The 20,849-nt window shown below is 43.3% G+C and overlaps 7 protein-coding genes across 7 annotated transcripts; 4 read left to right on the top strand and 3 right to left on the bottom strand.

Moving 5' to 3' along the window:
* The first annotated feature begins 2,470 nt into the window (after window positions 1–2,470).
* On the top strand, window positions 2,471–2,782 carry LOC142150870 (histone H4). Its single transcript, XM_075206043.1, has one exon. The coding sequence runs from the start codon at window positions 2,471–2,473 to the stop codon at window positions 2,780–2,782; it is 312 nt and encodes a 103-aa protein (XP_075062144.1).
* Window positions 2,783–3,370: 588 nt separating this feature from the next.
* On the bottom strand, window positions 3,371–6,107 carry LOC142150288 (histone H3). Its single transcript, XM_075205498.1, has 2 exons — window positions 6,001–6,107; window positions 3,371–3,902 (listed from the first exon to the last, which is right to left on the bottom strand). The coding sequence occupies exon 2, from the start codon at window positions 3,887–3,889 to the stop codon at window positions 3,479–3,481; it is 411 nt and encodes a 136-aa protein (XP_075061599.1). The 5' UTR covers window positions 3,890–3,902; window positions 6,001–6,107; the 3' UTR covers window positions 3,371–3,478.
* Window positions 5,169–6,090, top strand: LOC142150287 (histone H1-like). Its single transcript, XM_075205497.1, has one exon. The coding sequence runs from the start codon at window positions 5,203–5,205 to the stop codon at window positions 5,887–5,889; it is 687 nt and encodes a 228-aa protein (XP_075061598.1). The 5' UTR covers window positions 5,169–5,202; the 3' UTR covers window positions 5,890–6,090.
* Window positions 6,108–6,741: 634 nt separating the features above from the next.
* On the bottom strand, window positions 6,742–7,280 carry LOC142150289 (histone H2A type 1-like). The gene has a single exon (XM_075205499.1). The coding sequence runs from the start codon at window positions 7,263–7,265 to the stop codon at window positions 6,873–6,875; it is 393 nt and encodes a 130-aa protein (XP_075061600.1). The 5' UTR covers window positions 7,266–7,280; the 3' UTR covers window positions 6,742–6,872.
* Window positions 7,281–9,466: 2,186 nt separating this feature from the next.
* Window positions 9,467–9,778, top strand: LOC142150871 (histone H4). The gene has a single exon (XM_075206044.1). The coding sequence runs from the start codon at window positions 9,467–9,469 to the stop codon at window positions 9,776–9,778; it is 312 nt and encodes a 103-aa protein (XP_075062145.1).
* Window positions 9,779–11,058: 1,280 nt separating this feature from the next.
* On the bottom strand, window positions 11,059–11,496 carry LOC142150290 (histone H2B 1.1-like). Its single transcript, XM_075205500.1, has one exon. It carries the CDS (start codon window positions 11,490–11,492, stop codon window positions 11,112–11,114), a length of 381 nt encoding a protein of 126 aa, XP_075061601.1. The 5' UTR covers window positions 11,493–11,496; the 3' UTR covers window positions 11,059–11,111.
* A 294-nt stretch (window positions 11,497–11,790) lies between these two features.
* LOC142150291 (histone H2A type 1-like) lies at window positions 11,791–12,250 on the top strand. The gene has a single exon (XM_075205502.1). It carries the CDS (start codon window positions 11,807–11,809, stop codon window positions 12,197–12,199), a length of 393 nt encoding a protein of 130 aa, XP_075061603.1. The 5' UTR covers window positions 11,791–11,806; the 3' UTR covers window positions 12,200–12,250.
* The last annotated feature ends 8,599 nt before the right edge of the window (window positions 12,251–20,849 follow it).

The following is a 20,849-nucleotide window of genomic DNA, read 5'->3' on the forward strand; positions in this document are numbered from 1 at the left end:
GAGTATTTCTATACCTCTTAAACATGAAATTAGTATAAATAATGTGATACTAAAACCCTTCCTCTCCTGTTTTGTGTCGTCTCTGAAACTATATTACTTTGCTTTTAAATGGAAAAAAAAGTGTTGTTTAATTTTATAATGGTGCTTTAATGCTTATAAAGTTCTTGTGAAACTTGAAACAAACACGTTATAAAGTAGAAACACCATTCATGAGAGAAATTACTTCTCAGCTAGTTTAGTATTACAACATCGCCACCTGCTGTCCAATAAGCTACTTGTGGCTGAGATGTCCGCTTTATTATAGAGCCCGCTTTCCCGGCAACCCTTGTCAATGCCGAGCTGCATTCTGGGAGATGTAGTTTGGATAGAAGGCGGAAGGAATTGGAAGCAGGTAATGTAATAAAGTGTTATTGTGTGCGCACAAGGAAGGGCCATGGTCACCTCACATTGGGGCACATTTATCAATCATCGGCAAAAATGAACAATAGTTATCAATCCTTATCGCATGGATAAGGATTGAACTATTTCTCAGATTTATTAAAAACGGATCACAGAAGCAGCAGTTGCGATAAACTGCTGTTCCTGTGATAAAAAAAAATCACACTTACCCCGCCTCTTCCGAATGCGGTGTCCACGGATCTCCTCCAGGTGTTCTTCATTTTTCTTTACTCTGGAACTGCGCATGTGCAGTTCGAAAAACTGCACATGCGCAAAAAAAAAACATCCCCGATCTGTCTCTGCAACTATAGTTGCAGAGACAGCGGTGAATGACAGCGAGGGATCATGTGATCCCTCCACACATGCGCTGTCCAGCTCTGCTCTTCGGACCAGAGCTGACAGCACTGAAATCTGACAGCACTGAAATCTGACATTTATGATAATAAGCGCCAGCTTCAGCTGGCGTACATTATCAAGACAAGTTTCCCCCCAAAAAATAGTTTTTTTCGGAACATGTTAGATTACGGCCAAGAGAAGTCACCATACTATTCGGTGACTGCTCCCAAAAACGTAGAGGAGTGCAAAGCAGCATATATCCACGATATCTGCTACGATGCACCCTTTATAAATATGCGGAGGACACAGAGGGACCTTAATTTCACGGTAAGAGCACTATTGTGCTTTCTTAAATATGCCCCATTGGCTTTGGAAGTGCTGGGACGTCCCCAGCCTGCTCCCCTAAAAACATCCCTTAGGTGCTGCACACACCGGCCACTAGTACTTGTGACATTGAAGGGGCATCACTCAGTGGGACATATCTCCCAACTGTCACCGAATCAGGACAAAAGTCCTTAAATGTGGGACGGCAGGACTGTCCCTCCAGAATCAATTGCTTCCATGGTGTTGGTGGTTATCACGTTGAACAACCCGGCCAGTGTGGTAAACAGCCCGGCTGACATGTTGATCTCATCTGGAGGGACAGATCGCTGCTCGGTATGTTCTTAGTATGTTGATCACTCCCATGTGAAACAGGCTTGTAAAACATGACAGGTCCTCTTTAAATTACACCCTTCATGTATGCAGTGAGGCAGCCATGTTGTTTCCTGAACTAATATTCATGAGAATACAAGATATCAAGTGACCAGTAGGTAGTGACCACTGAGGCCTGAAGTACAGAGATTCCTCTTGTTCCTAATTAATTGATGTTGCACTGAAGGCTGCATTGTTCATGTATATTGGTTTACCCCCAACATGTCTGTATCCACTGTGTGCAGGTGGAGACCACTGTAAGATGCAGTTTGACTTGTGATCAAAAACTTGTTTATGTATCTTGAGAGATCTCAAGCTATAAAATTAATTAAAAATAATATATAGTAATATGTGTTTGTTACTTTGCAGCCTGTGTTACAGAATGAATGGACAGTGCTGAGTCAAGGTACCTTCAATATGGGCATGAGAGGCTGCAAGCAGACTAAATATACATCTCAACTATGCCCAGCACCCTGCTCTTGGTGTTGAAAAATAATTAAGAGAAGGAATTTGATAAAGCCAGAGAAGTACACAGATGCCAGCGAACATATTTTGCTCAGCTTACTTTGTAGAGGATTAGTCTTTGGGTTTTTACTACAAATACTACATTGTGAACTATCATAATGATTATCTTGTAGCTTAAACCACTAGAATGTTTTACATTTACATAATATGCAGTCAAACAACCAAAAACCGCGCACACAGCCATGTACAATCGATCAATTAAAGGAGACATTAAATTGCTTTACTTCGTAAGCTATACACTGCAAACAATAGGAGCGACTGAGCGGGAATTTTAAATTCGCAAACGGTTGAGCGCTCAGCGAATCAGTGATAAGGGGGGAACCGAAGCCCGCGTCACACAACGTACAAAGAACCGCTGCCTACTGGACACGCCCCCTTCCTCTTATGTCCCCTATCAGGTCCGACCCAGCTGCATAAAAGAAGCTTGTTGCGCAGCTAAACTGTATCAGTTGGAACATTTTTGACTGAAAGTTACATCATGTCTGGACGCGGTAAAGGAGGCAAGGGGCTCGGGAAAGGCGGTGCTAAGAGGCACAGGAAGGTTCTCCGTGATAACATCCAGGGCATCACTAAACCAGCTATCCGTCGTTTAGCTCGTAGGGGAGGTGTGAAGCGCATCTCTGGGCTCATCTACGAGGAAACCCGCGGTGTCTTGAAGGTCTTCCTGGAGAATGTGATCCGTGATGCCGTCACTTACACAGAGCACGCAAAGAGAAAGACTGTCACAGCCATGGATGTCGTGTATGCCCTGAAACGTCAGGGTCGCACTCTGTACGGATTCGGAGGCTAATTTCTTTGTCTATCCCATTACAAACCACAAAGGCCCTTCTAAGGGCCGCCCACCATGTCTGTAAAGAGCTGTACGACTAATGTCCAGGACCGTGAGAGGTTTAGCTCCCTAATATCACGTTACACACACACCTATGATTACTTGTTTCTGCACAATACTGTGATTATCGACGTCATCGTTCAGTCTGTAATTTATATTAGCTATAATGGGGCCACATCGATTTCATCCCGTGTATAAATTGAGCGGTCTAATCTGTTTACAGCATGCGTCTACTAATTTATACCCCCACATGCTGCTTGCCATATTTGGGTGGATGTGCAAGTGAATCACTAACCCGGAACCCGCTTGCTCTTTGGAGCCACCCACCTTTTCCCGAGATATTGTGTAAAAGGCTGTTGGCTTTGGGAGGGGAATGTTGACGGATTCCCGTGAATTGCACAGTATTACCAGAGGGAACAAAGGAAACGAGTCAGACGTGGACAACAACGGCCCAGTGTTAATTATCTAATCGCGCTGATCATATAGAATATGTGTAATTAGAATCCACATCGGCAAACAAAATGCAGAGATTTTACACATAGATAATAACTTCTGATTAAAATGTTACTACACAGAATAATGCTGCAGCTCGTTTAGAGAAAGATTTGGTGGCTCTGAAAAGAGCCTTTGTGCTGTGTGTAAGTCAGTGCCGAGTCCTTATGCCCTCTCCCCTCGGATCCTGCGGGCCAGCTGGATGTCTTTGGGCATGATGGTCACCCTCTTAGCGTGGATGGCGCACAGGTTGGTGTCCTCGAAGAGCCCCACCAGATAAGCCTCGCTGGCCTCTTGCAGAGCCATGACAGCCGAGCTCTGGAAGCGCAGGTCGGTCTTGAAGTCCTGGGCGATCTCCCGCACCAAGCGCTGGAAGGGCAGCTTGCGGATCAACAGCTCAGTGGACTTCTGGTAGCGGCGGATCTCCCTCAGAGCGACGGTGCCTGGCCGGTAACGGTGAGGTTTCTTCACACCACCGGTAGCTGGGGCGCTCTTCCGGGCGGCTTTAGTTGCCAGCTGCTTGCGGGGAGCTTTCCCACCGGTGGACTTACGAGCGGTCTGCTTGGTCCTGGCCATAGTTCTACTGATTCTATAAAGAATATAAGATGCAGATTCTTAACAATCCTATTTATACAGTGTGCTGCAATGCAATTGGATGAGTTAAGAACGCCCTTCAAATTGATTGGCTTAAAAACTGCGTCTTAACTTTCAAAATGCCCGCCTAAATTCTTTGCTTATTACTTGACTCGTAATTTTTAATATTATATATTATTATAACTTAAGAAGGCCTGGCAAGCTCTCGAATTAAATGATGTGTAATAATAAAAAATTAAGTGTTTCCAGTCACGATAATTACAATGTATGTAAAAAAGCTATCCACATTGACCACACGGGGGTGCCATTGCATCACATTCAGCGAAGACGAGAGGGATAATAACTAGGGATAGTAAAAGGATTCGAACCACGTCAGGGAATATAATCACTTTTGTAGATCTATATTTATGCCTTGTTGATAATGACAAACACGGGTTTTAAATTATCGATCTGAAATCACTGTGCAATTATTTGTATTTGTGATCCAATGTTTTCCTGCTCTTCTTGGAGTCTCCACGGCCGAGGCCTCTGCTGGAGGCTTTGATTGTTTCAGACATTTTTCCCGCACAAAACCAAACCACTGGTGACCTGGGGTCACTATATATCCGAATACGTAGGTGGCTATAATAGCCCTGGACAATGCCTTTTCATTACATCAGGTGGTTTGCTTAGCAAAAATTCGATTAATGTTCCCTTCCTCCCAATGCCAACTGAAGGGGATGAAGGGAAGCTGGACAAGTTACCAGCAGTTCCCGCAGACCGCAAGGGGTTGTTGAGATGACCTGAACACAACAAGCTGTGTTTGTCTGTGAACATCTGCAGTCGTTTCTACCTGTGGCAGCTGACTATCTCAAGCTCTAGGCTGCTGGTAATCATCTATTGAGAGTTATCTGGTAGGACCCTGCCATTAATGTATGGATAAGAGAGATGAGACCCGTTGTAGATGGTAAAGAGGTCGGATATGTTTTTAGTACCTTTGATAAGCTTACTCAGCAGCAAATGTCAGCACATGATTTACAGCTGACAAGCTGGAGAACGAGCAGACACTATCATATGTCCTATAAAGGTCTCATTACTTCCCTCAAAAGAAACACAAAAGAGATCGCAGACATCCTGGAACTGCAGAGAAGGAATAGTGGGCGTGGCTTCGCTATCCACCAATAAACACAGCGGCTGGTTCTTTATCTCAGCCAATGGCCGCATATCCCTGAGCTGTATATAAATTCTTGGTTGAACAAGTCCTACCACTAAACGTGTCAGTTTGAGCATAGAGTCATAGTCATTTGTATTGGAGGATGTCTGAGCCAGTCCCAGCCGCAGCGCCTGCTCCTCCAGCAGAGGCCCCCGCCAAGAGTAAGCGGCCCAAGAAAGCAGCTTCAGCAGGATCCATGAAGAGCAGCAAAGCGTCCGGTCCCAGCGTGTCTGAGCAGATTGTAAAGGTGGCAGCTGCATCCAAGGAGCGTAATGGGATTTCCCTGGCCGCTGTGAAGAAAGCTCTGGCTGCCGGAGGATACGATGTGGAGAAGAACAACAGCCGCCTGAAGTTGGCGATCAAGAGCTTGGTGACCAAAGAAACCCTCATCCAGGTGAAAGGCAGCGGTGCCTCCGGCTCCTTTAAGCTGAACAAGAAACAGTTGGACAGCAAGGACAAGGCGGTGAAGAAGGCAGCAGTGGCCAAAGCCAAGAAAGTATCCAAGTCCCCCAAGAAGGCTCCGAGCGCATCCAAGAGCCCTAAAAAGGCGAAAAAACCGGCAGTTGCCAAGAAGGCTGCAAAAAGCCCAAAGAAGCCAAAAGTCGCTGTGAAATCCAAGAAGGTGGCCAAGAGCCCGGCCAAGAAGGCAGCGAAGCCTAAAGTGACCAAGAGCCCGGCCAAGAAGGCGGCTAAGCCTAAAGTGGCCAAGAAGGCAGCGAAGCCTAAAGTGACCAAGAGCCCGGCTAAGAAAGCAGCGAAGCCCAAGAAGACAGCTCCTAAGAAGAAGTAAAACTGCAGATCCGCACTCCGGTGCCCCGTTACACAAAGGCTCTTTTGAGAGCCACCCACTCGGTCTTGACTGAGCTATAATGTACCCCCCCATCCATCCTCTATCTTTTACCCTGTGGTGGTGACTGCTTCTGGCTCAACAAAGCAGATGTGAACCCCTTATGGTCCCCGGTAACAAATACCTCCAGACATCTGACTAGTTTACACACACATTGATAGTTACATACACATAACGTCAGTGCACCGTGACAATGGTTATTTTCTATAAGCAATTATGTCGCTCTTCTACACCCCGTGTGTAGCTTCATAAACCGTTTACTGCCCCTGAACAAAATGAGCAAAGGACGGAAACTCCTTATGTTTATATTACGGTATTATTTTCTTACTAGGTCATACGCTATACAACTGCTACCTATTGGACGGTTATGTCAGATTATTTAAATCCAGTGATTATCATCAAGTATTTGTTATCGACACCATAGGAAGCTTGTATTGGTCTCCGATTCACTGTGCTGACAAGTGTCATACACCGTAGTAACGTATCTCTTATATACTATTACTGTGTGTAAATCAATACTACCACCGTGTGATCAGTAGTGACGTCTGCCGTTTATCAGATACATTGTAATTTTTAAGATTGTTTACAATAAATGGTTTTCTAGTCTTTCAACTTTAATTCGGGAGCCTGTCAGGTCTTACGTAGGTAAAATTCTAATAGTAATATTATCGCTTCAGATTTAAGTGGTAAGCAAAATATAAAGCAGGCGTTCTGAAGGACGCAAGGGATATTAAATGAAAGTTTGAAGGACTGAACAGCAGAATCTGAGGAGAAAAGGCTGTTTCTCGTCTAGCTCAATAGTAAAACTGTCAGTGAGCTTCCGACTATCCAGATAAAGCAATAAGTAATGTATAAAGCTCTCGCAAGAAAATGTGGGTGGCCCTGAAAAGAGCCTTTGTGTTGTGGGGGTGTCAGTGGGGAGTAAATCACTTGCTCTTAGCTGCCTTGTGGCTCTCGGTCTTCTTGGGCAGCAGCACGGCCTGGATGTTGGGCAGGACGCCTCCCTGGGCGATCGTCACCCCTCCGAGCAGCTTGTTTAGCTCTTCATCGTTGCGCACAGCCAGCTGCAGGTGGCGGGGGATGATGCGGGTCTTCTTGTTATCACGGGCGGCATTTCCTGCCAACTCCAGAATCTCAGCCGTTAGGTACTCGAGCACGGCGGCCAGATAGACAGGAGCTCCGGCTCCCACACGCTCGGCATAATTACCCTTTCTCAAAAGACGGTGAACACGTCCAACTGGAAACTGAAGCCCAGCCCGAGATGAGCGAGTCTTGGCCTTAGCCCGGGTCTTTCCGCCTTGTTTGCCTCTACCAGACATTTTCAGTTGCGTATTTCGTAATAAACTACTGTGATTAAACTCCTCCCTCATCCTTTTATTTATACCTTTCAGTGACAAACTCCTGCATCTCTGATTGGTCTGTTTTCGGACTAGCCAATGCAGCTGATGTTCAGGTATCCACCAATCCGTATAAGATAGAGGTGGGTATGATATTGAAACACATCACATGACATGACTAGCCAATAGCATATAGAGCTGGATATAAGTCTTATTTACATGGCCTGCCTATAAATAGGGCGATTGTGGGAGGTGCAAGTAATAGTCGCTGACTCACTGACCAGTATTTGTTTTAAGAATGCCTGATCCAGCAAAGTCTGCTCCTGCGGCCAAAAAGGGCTCCAAGAAAGCCGTGACCAAGACCCAGAAGAAAGATGGGAAGAAGCGTAGAAAGACCAGGAAGGAGAGTTATGCTATCTACGTGTACAAGGTGCTGAAGCAGGTCCACCCTGATACCGGCATCTCCTCCAAGGCCATGGGTATCATGAACTCCTTTGTTAATGACATTTTTGAGCGCATCGCAGGAGAAGCCTCCCGCCTGGCTCACTACAACAAGCGCTCCACCATCACCTCCCGGGAGATCCAGACCGCTGTGCGTCTACTGCTGCCCGGTGAGCTGGCCAAGCACGCCGTGTCTGAGGGCACTAAGGCCGTCACCAAGTACACCAGCGCCAAGTAATCTGCAAATTCCTCCTTTCCGAGTTGCCACAAAGGCTCTTTAAAGAGCCACCCAAATCTTCTTAATCGAGGCTATGACACTTGTTGGATCCCGCTGCTCTTTGTGTTCCTTGCAAACACAAGCCCACGTGCAGCTCTTACTGTCCGGGTACCCGTCTATAAACATAACGTGTTCGCTTTCAGCAAACATGAATGAAATGCCTTTTAGATCTCGTATGTCAGTAAATCATTCTGTCCTTACCTTCTGTTACCAAACTGCACCTGGCTGCTCTCTAACTGCCCCGTGCTCCCTGCTGCATCTAGGCGGCTAGAAGGAACTCTGACCCGACTAGTGTCAGCTGCCTGACCGGTATTTAGCGCCTCTAGAGCAGGCTGTGCTGTCCGGGCTTCTCATTAGAAATCTGTTGACCACTGGCTATAGTTCTTCTGCAGACCAGGTACCGGTGCCAACACAACATATTTAATTCTGTCGGCTCTCATAAAGCATACAATATACATTAGTAACAATACATTGTGGCACATACACTGGCGAAACTAAGGGAGGAATAACCTTTATTAAAACACAGTGGTGGTCACCTCCCAGTCATCTGCGGACTAAATGGGCAATCCCGGATAGCCAGCAAGCACAGAAAGGTCTCAACCTGGACACATTTAAGAATTCTAAATGCGTGAAATTAGACATTACAAACAAGGTACTTTCAATATGGGGTACAGGGATTGCTGCACAGTCAGTACTGCCCAGCATCCTGCTCTCGCCACATGAGAGCGTTACTTCACCAGAGCTTGCGGTGTTTTGAAAATAACTATTGAAGTCCAGTTGTTTTTTTTTTATATCTTTATATCATTACAGATGTTGCTGTCATTTGACATACACTAGGCTGGTTCTACGCTTTAAAAAGTCAATTTCAGGCAGAAATCCTCATTCTAATGCATTATTCAAATAAGTCATATTATATTTAGTGTTTTTATTTGTGGCTGCAGTTAAAAATGTACAGAGCCGGTCACTAGTAAATTCAAAGGTATTTAAAGGAATACAAGATTAGATCCAACTGAAACACGACAGATAACTACACTGCTACCACCTTATATTACAAATATATTATTACTTTCATCATCAATATATGTTAACAACCGACCAGTGTTATAGATTGCAGATTAAAACTCTAAAATGTGTAATTTCTACATAATAAAATGCCGTCACACAACTTGAAAAAAACAGACAGATAACCATTCAGCTAAAATGAGAAACTAAATTAAATAAGATCATAAGCTAAACACTACAATGACTATAAGCGACGCGGCGGGAATTTTAAAATCTTTAACGGCTGCTCGTTCAGCCAATCGGCAAGGGGAACGAAAGCCACATGTAGCAATAATTATCAAATGACACGCCCATTTCTTCCTCTATACTTTGTGTCCTTTCAGGTCCGACTTAACTGTATTAAAGAAGTTTGCTGTACAACCAATTCACATCAGTTGATTAGGCAACGCCAGCAGTGCAAATCATGTCTGGACGCGGTAAAGGAGGCAAGGGGCTCGGGAAAGGCGGTGCTAAGAGGCACAGGAAGGTGCTCCGTGATAACATACAGGGCATCACTAAACCAGCTATCCGTCGTTTAGCTCGTAGGGGAGGTGTGAAGCGCATCTCTGGGCTCATCTACGAGGAGACCCGCGGTGTCCTGAAGGTCTTCCTGGAGAATGTGATCCGTGATGCCGTCACTTACACAGAGCACGCAAAGAGAAAGACTGTCACAGCCATGGATGTCGTGTATGCCCTGAAACGTCAGGGTCGCACTCTGTACGGGTTTGGAGGTTAATTTCTCTGTATCCCATTACACACAAAGGCTCTTTTAAGAGCCACCCACTCAGTCTTCAAAGAGCTGTAAGTTTACTATTATGCCCATGATTACTGGAGGAATAGGTCTGTAGCATTTTAAGATACTACAGCATATCACCCCACGGCTTTGTTACACGTAGATCCAATACATGAGTGAATAGTGACACCATCACTCGCAGCCTGTTCTGAGTGCGGGAGTTACACCGCAGACATCCGTCTCAACCATTGTATAAAGTAGGCGAAGACCACTAATCTATGCTTTTACAACGTGTAGTCAAATGAGCGTAAATCCCAGCTGTGGAACGGGTTTACATGTTGGGGGACGAGTACAGGGAAACGTAACCAGGAGACTTTCAAAAAATACAAAGCAACATAATAAACGGGGTAATAATACAAAAGGTGTCATAGCATCGATTGAGAAAGACATTATATTCTTCCTGCCCCATACCAGCCAAAATGAAAAAATATTGATTACCACCTCGTATCCAGAAGCAGTGGTTCTTTCAGGGTGGGTTTCCCACAGGAATTGAGAAATACGTATCCTGGGGAAATTATAAAGACTCTACAGGGAAAATCTTGTGGTAAGACCCTAGCGTACCATCCCCCTATCCACGAACTAATTGGTAATGTGAGTGTTGCAATGGTGCGTTAAACATTTTCTCTGCACATATGTCAGCACGGAGGGAGGAGACTGGGAGAAGACCCTGCAACAGCTCCTCTTTACATTTAACGAGGTATCTCAGGAGTCCACCAAGTTTTCTCTATTCAAGAGTCTATATGGGCGGCGAGTGATGCATCCATTAGATACGAGAAAGCTGGGAAAGCCCCTTTTTCAATCGCTTAGGTCTCCACTATGTACGGTTTCGGAGGCCAATTTCTTTGCCATGTTGAAAAACAAAAAGGCTCTTTTGAGAGCCACCCACTCAATCTTCAAAGAGTTGTAGTATGTCCATGTCCTAGAGCACAAACATACCCCCATATACCACTTATTTCATCTAGATTCTACGCATGGCAGTTTTAGAACATCTATTACTCAAGACCTGTTATTCACGTTATTAAAAGACCTTGGGCTGCACAGCGTTACAAATATCGGCCCTTACATGATCTGAAGGGAAATGCTAGGCAGTGATTAAAGCGTAAGGAACAATATGTGGGGTATTGCAAGAACGAGTAGCTTGAAATGTGATGGTTTCGCGGAGATACAAAACACCACAAAGAACATGCGGGATCTAGCAAATGTCATAGCCTCGATTGAGAAGATTTGGGTGGCTCTTAAAAGAGCCTTTGTGTTATCTTAGAACAGAGATTGCAGATTACTTGGCGCTGGTGTACTTGGTGACGGCCTTGGTGCCCTCAGACACGGCGTGCTTTGCCAGCTCACCGGGCAGCAGTAGACGCACAGCGGTCTGGATCTCCCGGGAGGTGATGGTGGAGCGCTTGTTGTAGTGAGCCAGGCGGGAGGCTTCGCCTGCGATGCGCTCAAAAATGTCATTAACAAAGGAGTTCATGATACCCATGGCCTTGGAGGAGATGCCGGTATCAGGGTGGACCTGCTTCAGCACCTTGTACACGTAGATAGCATAACTCTCCTTCCTGGTCTTTCTACGCTTCTTCCCATCTTTCTTCTGGGTCTTGGTCACGGCTTTCTTGGAGCCCTTTTTGGCCGCAGGTGCAGACTTGGCTGGTTCAGGCATTGCAATAACAAGATCTCGACAGAGTGTAAAGAAACTATTACTAGCACCGCCCACAATCGCTGTATTTATAGGCAGTCTATGTAAATTAACCTTATCTTCAGCTCTAGGCGCTATTGGTTAGTTCTGTCACGGGATCTTTAGAAAAGCTATACCCCTTCTCCCTGTGCTGATTGGTGAGTGCCCGAACATTTTTGTCACTGGCCAGTCTGAAAACGGACCAATCACAGATGCAGTCGTTTGTTTTTCGAACATATAAATAAAGGAATGAAGGCGGAGTTTGCTACTCGTGTGTATTGAATTAACCTGAGCATAACATGTCTGGTAGAGGCAAACAAGGCGGTAAGACCCGGGCTAAGGCCAAGACTCGCTCATCTCGGGCCGGTCTTCAGTTTCCTGTTGGCCGTGTTCACCGTCTTTTGAGGAAGGGGAACTATGCTCATCGTGTGGGAGCCGGAGCTCCTGTCTATCTGGCCGCCGTGCTCGAGTACCTGACGGCTGAGATTCTGGAGTTGGCTGGAAATGCCGCCCGTGATAACAAGAAGACCCGTATCATCCCCCGCCACCTGCAGCTGGCTGTGCGCAACGATGAAGAGCTAAACAAGCTGCTCGGTGGGGTGACGATCGCCCAGGGAGGCGTCCTGCCCAACATCCAGGCCGTGCTGCTGCCCAAGAAGACCGAGAGCCACAAGGCAGCTAAGAGCAAGTGATTTACTCCCCACTGACACCCCCACAACACAAAGGCTCTTTTCAGAGCCACCCACGTTTTCTTACTAGAGCTCTATACACATTACTATTCGTTTTATCTGGGTAATCAAAGGTTCCCTGGTAGTTCTACTTTTGAGCCAGATACGGTTTCCCACAATTTAGCTGTCCCGTTTCATACACATTTTCAGCTCTAAATTATGCACGTAGCCTTTATTCTCATTGGAACTGCTCCATGGATCCTTTCAACCACATATATCAGCGGCTTCGTGTAGTAGAAAGCAGTGAGATGGGGTCTCGCTTGCTGTAGAGAGAGGATTAGGTGGCTCCGAGAAGAGCCTTTGTGCTGTGTATAAAGGAGTGACGAGAAGCTGCTCTTTCCCCTTAGATTTCGAGGGCCAGCCATTCAAAATTGATTGACTTAAACACATTTCATTGGCTCTTTCAAATGCGTGTAATTTTTGCTTACTAGATAAATCTGCATTAATCCGATTACAGGCAGGCTCTCGAATTAAAATTGGTTACAGTATAAAGTATTATACATGCTACCAGACCTAAAAATGACGATGTATCTGAAAAGGAAAAACACAGGCAGCTATCAATACTGACCACACGGTGATGCTATTGTTCCACATAACTTTTATAGATGAGAGAGATGCTAGATTGACACTTGAAAGTACAGGGAATCGGAGAACAACAGGCAATACAAGCTTCCTATAGGTTGATGACTCATACTTATTTATAATGATAATCACTAGATTTTAATAATAAATCTTACATGACTGCAATTTCTGAACTTCAGATAAAGTATTGCAACAACATCTGCACTCGCACAATCATATATTGTAGCAAAGCACTTTGTATCGGTAGATTTTGTTTTATAAACTTCCTAAAACTCACCAACAATAATTTAACAATGTCGTGCAAATTTGGAAGTGTGTTCACACTCACCACCGTCCTTCGAAAATGTGCTGATAGTTCCACCAACTGTGATGCCTTTTGTGTTTGTGCATATTTAAACATATGATGTTGTGTAAAAGTACAACATAAGCACACTTAGATACAATGATCACTTCATAGAGAATCAGTAATAAACTTTCTATATGTGCTCTATTTGTTCCACTATCCAAGTGTATATAACATGAACTGTAAACCCATGTACAAATATATAATCTCAATAAGGTCTCTTACTGGTGTGCTAGGTGTCCTCACACACACACACACACACACACACACACACATATAGTCAAAGTCGTATAATTGGATGAACGAAAGTATTGGTTTAATATTGGTTTGCCGTGCAATTGCGAAGAGTACGCCACGTAACACGTGGCGTGATGCGATCGCACTGTAACATACGCACGCACACACTCGCATTACAACATTTAGTTATTTATACCAAATTTCAGCCCTTTTTGATTTTTTTTTCCCCACACACACTAAGAATTTAGTAGGTCAGTGTATAACTCTGCCCAGCAGGTGGCGCCGCAACTTTTTTTTTTTTACACACAGACGCCACTAAGCATTTATATATATATATATATATATATATATATATATATATATATATATATATATATATATATATTATATGTACACTTCAGTGATACTCAAGGTTCAGGTTGTGGGAAAGGTGGCATGTCTGGTATCATACTGAAACCCTATTCATCAGCAGCTGTCCGGTGCAGTCGGCGAAGAGATCACACATTGCATACTTTAGTTATTGATATTAGGGAATACACCTTTGTATGATGCTGGCTATGAAAGGAGCAGACCCCCCTGGATAGACGACCCCCACCTTTGGATTCATTAGATTGAATCAGCCTATGATCTGTTTACCCTGGACCCACACAACGTCTGGACCTATAGAAACAATCTACGTCATCTCTATTGTTCAAGTGTAACACTGTACTGTATATAATCATAGCTGCACACCCTTTGGCTCTCAGTCAACTCTGACACAGTATTCTAACATATATACTGTCCACCAGGTCCCGTGGGTGCGCAGCGAGCGCATGCGATAGCATTGGTATGTACTTATCTTTTGGTATTGGCTGTGCTGTACTGTACTTTATCATAATATAATCATGTATTGAATTGTTGACTATTTACATCTGCTAAAATAAACCACCTTGTGCTTTGGAAACACATACAATTGATTGGGCAATGCTTATTTTAAAACAATAGAATTACTTTAATAATTGGGGGCTCGTGAGTTTAGGTGTTACGTTATCGGCAGGTATGCAACGCTTACGGTATTCGGTTCCTCAACAAAGGGTGGATTGACAGACGCGTCACATAACAGGAAAGAACGCAATGTGTTTAAGACCTGTGGTTCACTTTGTATTGCGAAACCGAATGTCTGTTGTTGCATAGACTGAAGGAACGCTAATTTGAATCTAGGGACAAGAAAGAAAAATGTTTATTTTTATTGTCGTTTTGCGTTTTAAAGGGTACTGCATTGACTAGTGTATGTGTGCTTCCTGTTTAGCGTGTATGAACTTCCGGTATTGTTGCCACGTGTGTAAACAGTCATGATCATAGTCTGTTAGCTATGCATAGTGTAATCACTTGGTAAAATCTCTGAAAAGATAGTGCCATTGTTTGGGAAATTTATTTTCTGTACAGAAAACAAAGGTTATGTGTGTGTATGTGAATGAATACATAAAGGCAAAAATATACTGGTAACTATAGGCAACTATAGGTTTTTACACGCAGGGCCGCCGAGAGGGGGGGGGGAGCGGGTACAGTTTACCCGGGCCCGGCCATGCCAGGGGGCCCGGGCCCTCGCTGCTAATAAAATTTATTTATTTTCTTATTTTATTTTTCTCTCTTGCGGTATTTTTTTTTTAACTTTTTTTTTTTTTTTCGCGGGGGGGGGGGGGGGGGGTCTTGGGTTTCTTGGGAGCTGTAAGAAAAAATAAATAATAATAAAAAAAATAGCCACGTGATCGCGCGGCGCCGTGTCCCTCCTCTCCTCCATTCACACTGACTGCCGGGCGTGACGTCATCAAGTCACGCCTGTCAGTCAGTGAGGAGCGCCACAGCCAGCATGAAGAAAGAAGACAGAAGAGCAGAAAAGAAAAGAAAGAAGTTGACAAAAGGTAAGTAAAGAAACGGAGAGGCTAGGGGAGGAAAACAGGGAGGGACAGTACTATAAAGAAAGGGGACAGAGAAACAGAGGAGGAAAAAAAGGAGAGAGCCACAGAGTAATAAAAAAAAAAGTGGGAGAGAGGAACAGAGGAGGAAAAAAAGGAGAGAGCCACAGGGGAATAAAAAAAAAGTGGGAGAGAGGAACAGAGGAGGAAAAAAAGGAGAGAGCCACAGAGTAATAAAAAAAAAAGTGGGAGAGAGGAACAGAGGAGGAAAAAAAGGAGAGAGCCACAGGGGAATAAAAAAAAAGTGGGAGAGAGGAACAGAGGAGGAAAAAAAGGAGAGAGCCACAGGGGAATAAAAAAAAATTTGGGGAGAGAGGAACAGAGGAGGGAAAAAAGTGGGAGAGAGGAACAGAGGAGGACAAAAAAGGAGAGAGCCACAGAGGAATAAAAAAAAATTGGGGAGAGAGGAACAGAGGAGGGAAAAAAAGTGGGAGAGAGGAACAGAGGAGGAAAAAAAGTGGGAGAGAGGAACAGAGGAGGACAAAAAGTGGGAGAGAGGAACAGAGGAATAAAAAAAGTGGGAGAGAGGCACAAAGTAAAAAAGAAGGGGGAAAAGCAGCATGGAGGTCGCAGTGTGAGCATAAGGGGGTACAGTGTAGTTGTGATGAAGGGGCACAGTAATGTGTGTGATGGCACAGGGGGCTTGTTGCAATGTAGTGTGTGTGAGGTAGGTGGCGGCTAATTAATGGGCGCTATTTTGTTTGTAGGGTGATGGTGAGGCAATTTAATAGTAGGGACTATTAATTTAAGATGGGGTGGTTTGGGGGCTATTGAATCTTGGGGTGAGTTTAGGGAGAATGAGGTCTATTTATTAAATGTGACTATGAATTATTTAATGGCAGTGATGGTTGCGGGAAATAGGTATTGCTGGGGCTGTTTGCAGGAAGTGAAATAGGTTTATTTATTAAATGTGAACACTATTATTTTAATGTTGGGGCTGGAGGAAGGCCTAATTATTAATCGTGAGTGCTATTGATTTAAGGCCGGGGCTGGCTGTAATTTTCTAAATGTAGCCATTTTTTTTTCAAAATAGGTCCTTCAACATTCCTGGATCCGGACAAGCCACAACTAAAGAAACCAGCAGCCACAGGTGGAGAAAGTGAGAAGAACAGGTAGGAGAGAGCAGCACAGTGTGTGAAATGTTGTGATTCTAGTAGGGACAATACCAATTTTTGGTGAATGTTGTGCCCAATGTAAGGTGTAGGCCAAGACTGAACTGTTTGTGTACACACTGCATTGTTTGTATACTACACTGTGGTGGTAGATGTCCTGAAAGTCAGGAGTGCTTGAACATATGTGACGCTCCGGCGAATTGAGAGCCTAGTGGTTTTTATGTTAGCCACGCCCCAATGGCACGTTTGCCACGCCCCCAAATGCATGACCACACCTCCCAAAATTTTTGCACCGCCAATCACAATGTTCACAGATAACTAGTATCTCTGAGCAGTGCGGTTTGACCGCATGGCAGGGCCTTGATTAAGTATTGGGAGGGCAGTGTGGAACTATTTAAAATTGATAGCGCTTTTGTTCAGGTGTGTCTGACGGGGCATGGTAAAAAAGGTGACCTGACAACAAAGGTTCTGTTCTAGGGCTGAGCAGGATATAAAGAAACCTTTGTGTGAGTGGTGTTCTGTTCTAACAAAAAGCAGGTGATAAAGACACACCACAGAGCATGCATAGCATACTCAAAACGAAAATAGCAGGTTTTCGCGGCATTCCCAAATATTAATCGCAAAGCTTACAGATAGTTAGTATCCGTAAGCGGTGCGGTCGGACCGCATGGTTGATTTAGTGCAGCCGTGATTGCGACTTGGGAGATGTGGGAGGAAATACGCTGCAACCACTGATATTCTTGATTGATATCGGTTGCTAACAGTGGTAAAGTACTCAAACTAGGAAGGGCATTGATATCTTTAAGGGGACATGCCTGTTGAAAACGTCCACGAATAAAAAAAAATCTCTAGTAAGCTCTGTTTGAAAGGAGAACAGGTAAAAGTATTTTTTGTGTAGCGTTGAGAAATAGGTTGTTTTCATAATGGATGCGAAGCAAACGCTAGAGATAGTTCATGTTGTGCTGCCTAATGAATGGCCGGTTGGTTCTGCAAAGTATGTTATCTATAATAAATACGGTGCGTATGCAACGGCATACTGCGACAAATGGGTCAAGATGACCCGGGAGTGTGTGAAACCTTTCCCAAACATAGGTAGTCTTGACTCAGAGGTGTTAAATAATGTTAGAGATAAAGTGTGGTTGATTAAATCAACAAAAACGAGAATTGAACATGATGACTGTTTAAATTTGTGGCAACAAGAAGGGTACACGTGACACGGGAGCGCGTGGTCAGCGGAAGTAAGCGTACCGGAAACAAGTATTACGGAAGTGTGCGTTGCAAAGCGTGGCAAACTGAGCGCAAACACGCCCCCGACAAATTCGGTCGGGGCGGATAGTACCAAAAATGTGAAAACTGTAACTAGTAACTTGTATAATGTCTTAAGTAATGTTTTAAAGGAAGAAAATGTACCCACAGTCATTTCAGCCATTGCCCATGCCAGTAACATACACGGACAAGGAAAAGGAATGGTTCCACCAGCAGGGGCAGTAGCTGAAATTGGTGAGAATAATGTAAAGGTTATCAAAGGGGGAGACATTCATTGTACTGCAACAGCGATTCCAGCAACTAGTTCAGAACATAGTGATTTGGTAGGCTTATATCCTGTCCGCACAACAGCAGTTCCCAATGGGAAAGCGGACAGAGATGGTGTAGTTCCCATGAAACAGGTAGCCATGTATTTTCCATGGACTAAGACGGAACTATTTACAATTATGTCTGATTTCCCTGATCCTAGAAAAGATTTGGCCAAGTGTCAGAAATTTATTAGACATTTAGGTAATGCACATGAGCCTACTAATAAAGATTGGCGAGTGTTGTTTAGAGCTTGTCTTCCTCTCGATACTGATGTACAAAAGTTCATTAAGGGTTGTAGGTTGGAGAAGGATAAACCCTTAACTGAGGATGACAATCAGGATAATATTGGACGTATAATCACAGAGTTGGCCATATATTTTCCAGTGACTATGGAATGGGGCAAAATATATGCCATCAAACAAAAAGGTAATGAGAATACAACTGATTATTTTTCAAGGGCTCTAGCGGCCATGATTAAGTACACAGGAATATTGGATATAAGGGTGAATCCACTTTACAGAAAGGTAGCTGTTGCAGTACTAATGGACGGCCTCCGGGAGGATCTAAGGACCTGGATAAAAACCTATTTTCCTAATTGGAGAGGTCTCACGGTAAATGATATTAGAGAGCATGCTATAGAACATGATAATATATGTAAAAAGGAAAAAGCACAGAGTGATAGGTTAATGATGTTGCGTATCCAGGCGTTAGAAAAACTACATCCACAACCTCAGAATTATAAAAACCACTATAAAGGGACGCAAGAAACAGAAATCTTTGAAGTGTTTTAACTGTCTTAAGAAGGGACATTTGAGGAAAGATTGTAAAGAAAATATTAGAGCCAAGGCTAGGAAATTAGGACCAGGCAAGGCAAGTAATAATCTGTGGTAAGTAGTAATGTGTACTTTTAGAAGAAATAAACTGATTTTAAAAGGTAATTGTTGTTATTTTTGCTTGTTTTGTTTTATGTTGTCAAATGTTTGCTCTCCTAATCGCTAGCCGATGGTAAAGAATGAAAATTTTTGTTCTGTTTGCTGTTTTAAGATAACTATCTTGTTTTTCTTCTCACAGATAAGGGTATACAGAAGATATATAGACTTAGGGCTAGATTTACTAACAGGCATGTTTGTAAACCCGCCGACTTTCGGCGGGTTTGGCGGCAGTTTAGCCATCACTGGATTTACTAAGGCTAAACCCGCCGTCCAAACGGCCAGAAATGATGTTTCCAAACCCGCCTCTGTATAAAGCGCCATGACGGTTTCAACAATGTTCAACATTTAAAATACGTCCACTGTTCTTGCAGGCCAGAAATATTAGTACTGCAATATTTACCTACGTTCACTGTTCTTGCAGTCCAGAAATATTATGCAAAATTTAAATACGTTCACTGTTCTTGCAGGCCAGAAATATTAGTACTGCAATATATACCTACGTTTACTGTTTTTGCAGTCCAGAAATATTAGTACTTATTCACCTACGTTCACTGTTCTTGCAGGCCAGAAATATTAGTACTGCAATATTTATTTACGTTCACTGTTCTTGCAGTCCAGAAATAATAGTACTGCAAAATTAAAATACATCCACTGTTTTTGCAGTCCAGAAATATTAGTACTGCAATATTTACCTATGTTCACTGTTCTTGCAGTCATGAAATATTATGCAAAATAAAATATGTTCACTGTTCTTGCAGTCCAGAAATATTAGTACTGCAAAATTAAAATACTTTCACTGTTCTTACAGTCCAGAAATATTAGTACTACAATATTTACATATGTTCACTTTTCTTGCAGTCCAGAAATATTAGTACTGCAATAACTACATACGTTACCTGTTCTTGCAGTCCAGAAATATTAGTACTGTAAAATGTAAATATGTTCACTGTTTTTGAAGGCCAGAAATATTAGTACTGCAATATTTACCTACGGTGACTGTTCTTGCAGTCCAGAAATATTAGTACTGCAATATTTACCTACGGTCACTGTTGTTGCAGTCCAGAAATATTAGTACTGCAATATATACCTATGTTCACTGCTCTTGCAGGCCAGAAATATTGGTACTGCAATATTTACCTACGGTGACTGTTCCTGCAGTCCAGAAATATTAGTACTGCAATATTTACCTACGGTCACTGTCCCTGCAGTCAAGAAATATTAGTACTGCAATATTTACCTATGCTCGCTGTTCTTGCCGTCCAGAAATATTAGTACTGCAATAATTACCTACGTTCACTTGTCTTGCAGTCCAGAAATATTAGTACTGCAAAATTAAAATACGTTCACTGTTCTTACAGTCCAGAAATATTAGTACTGCAATATTTACCTATGTTCACTGTTCTTGCAGTCCAGAAATATTAGTACTGCAATAATTACCTATGTTAACTGTTCTTGCAGTCCAGAAATATTAGTACTGTAAAATGTAAATATGTTCACTGTTCTTGCAGGCCAGAAATATTAGTACTGCAATATACACCTATGTTCACTGTTCTTGCAGTCCAGAAATATTAGTACTGAAATATTAACCTACGGTCACTGTTCTTGCAGTCCAGAAATATTAGTACTGCAATATACATCTATGTTCACTGTTCTTGCAGTCCAGAAATATTAGTACTGCAATATTTACCTATGTTCACTGTTCTTGCAGTCATGAAATATTATGCAAAATTAAATATGTTCACTGTTCTTGCAGTCCAGAAATATTATTACTGCAATATTCACCTATGCTCGCTGTTCTTGCAGTCCAGAAATATTAGTACTAAAAAATTTAAATACGTTCACTGTTCTTGCAGGCCAGAAATATTAGTACTGCAATAA

This window comes from Mixophyes fleayi, chromosome 4, assembly GCF_038048845.1.
Source record: "Mixophyes fleayi isolate aMixFle1 chromosome 4, aMixFle1.hap1, whole genome shotgun sequence".
Lineage (NCBI taxonomy): Eukaryota > Metazoa > Chordata > Amphibia > Anura > Limnodynastidae > Mixophyes > Mixophyes fleayi.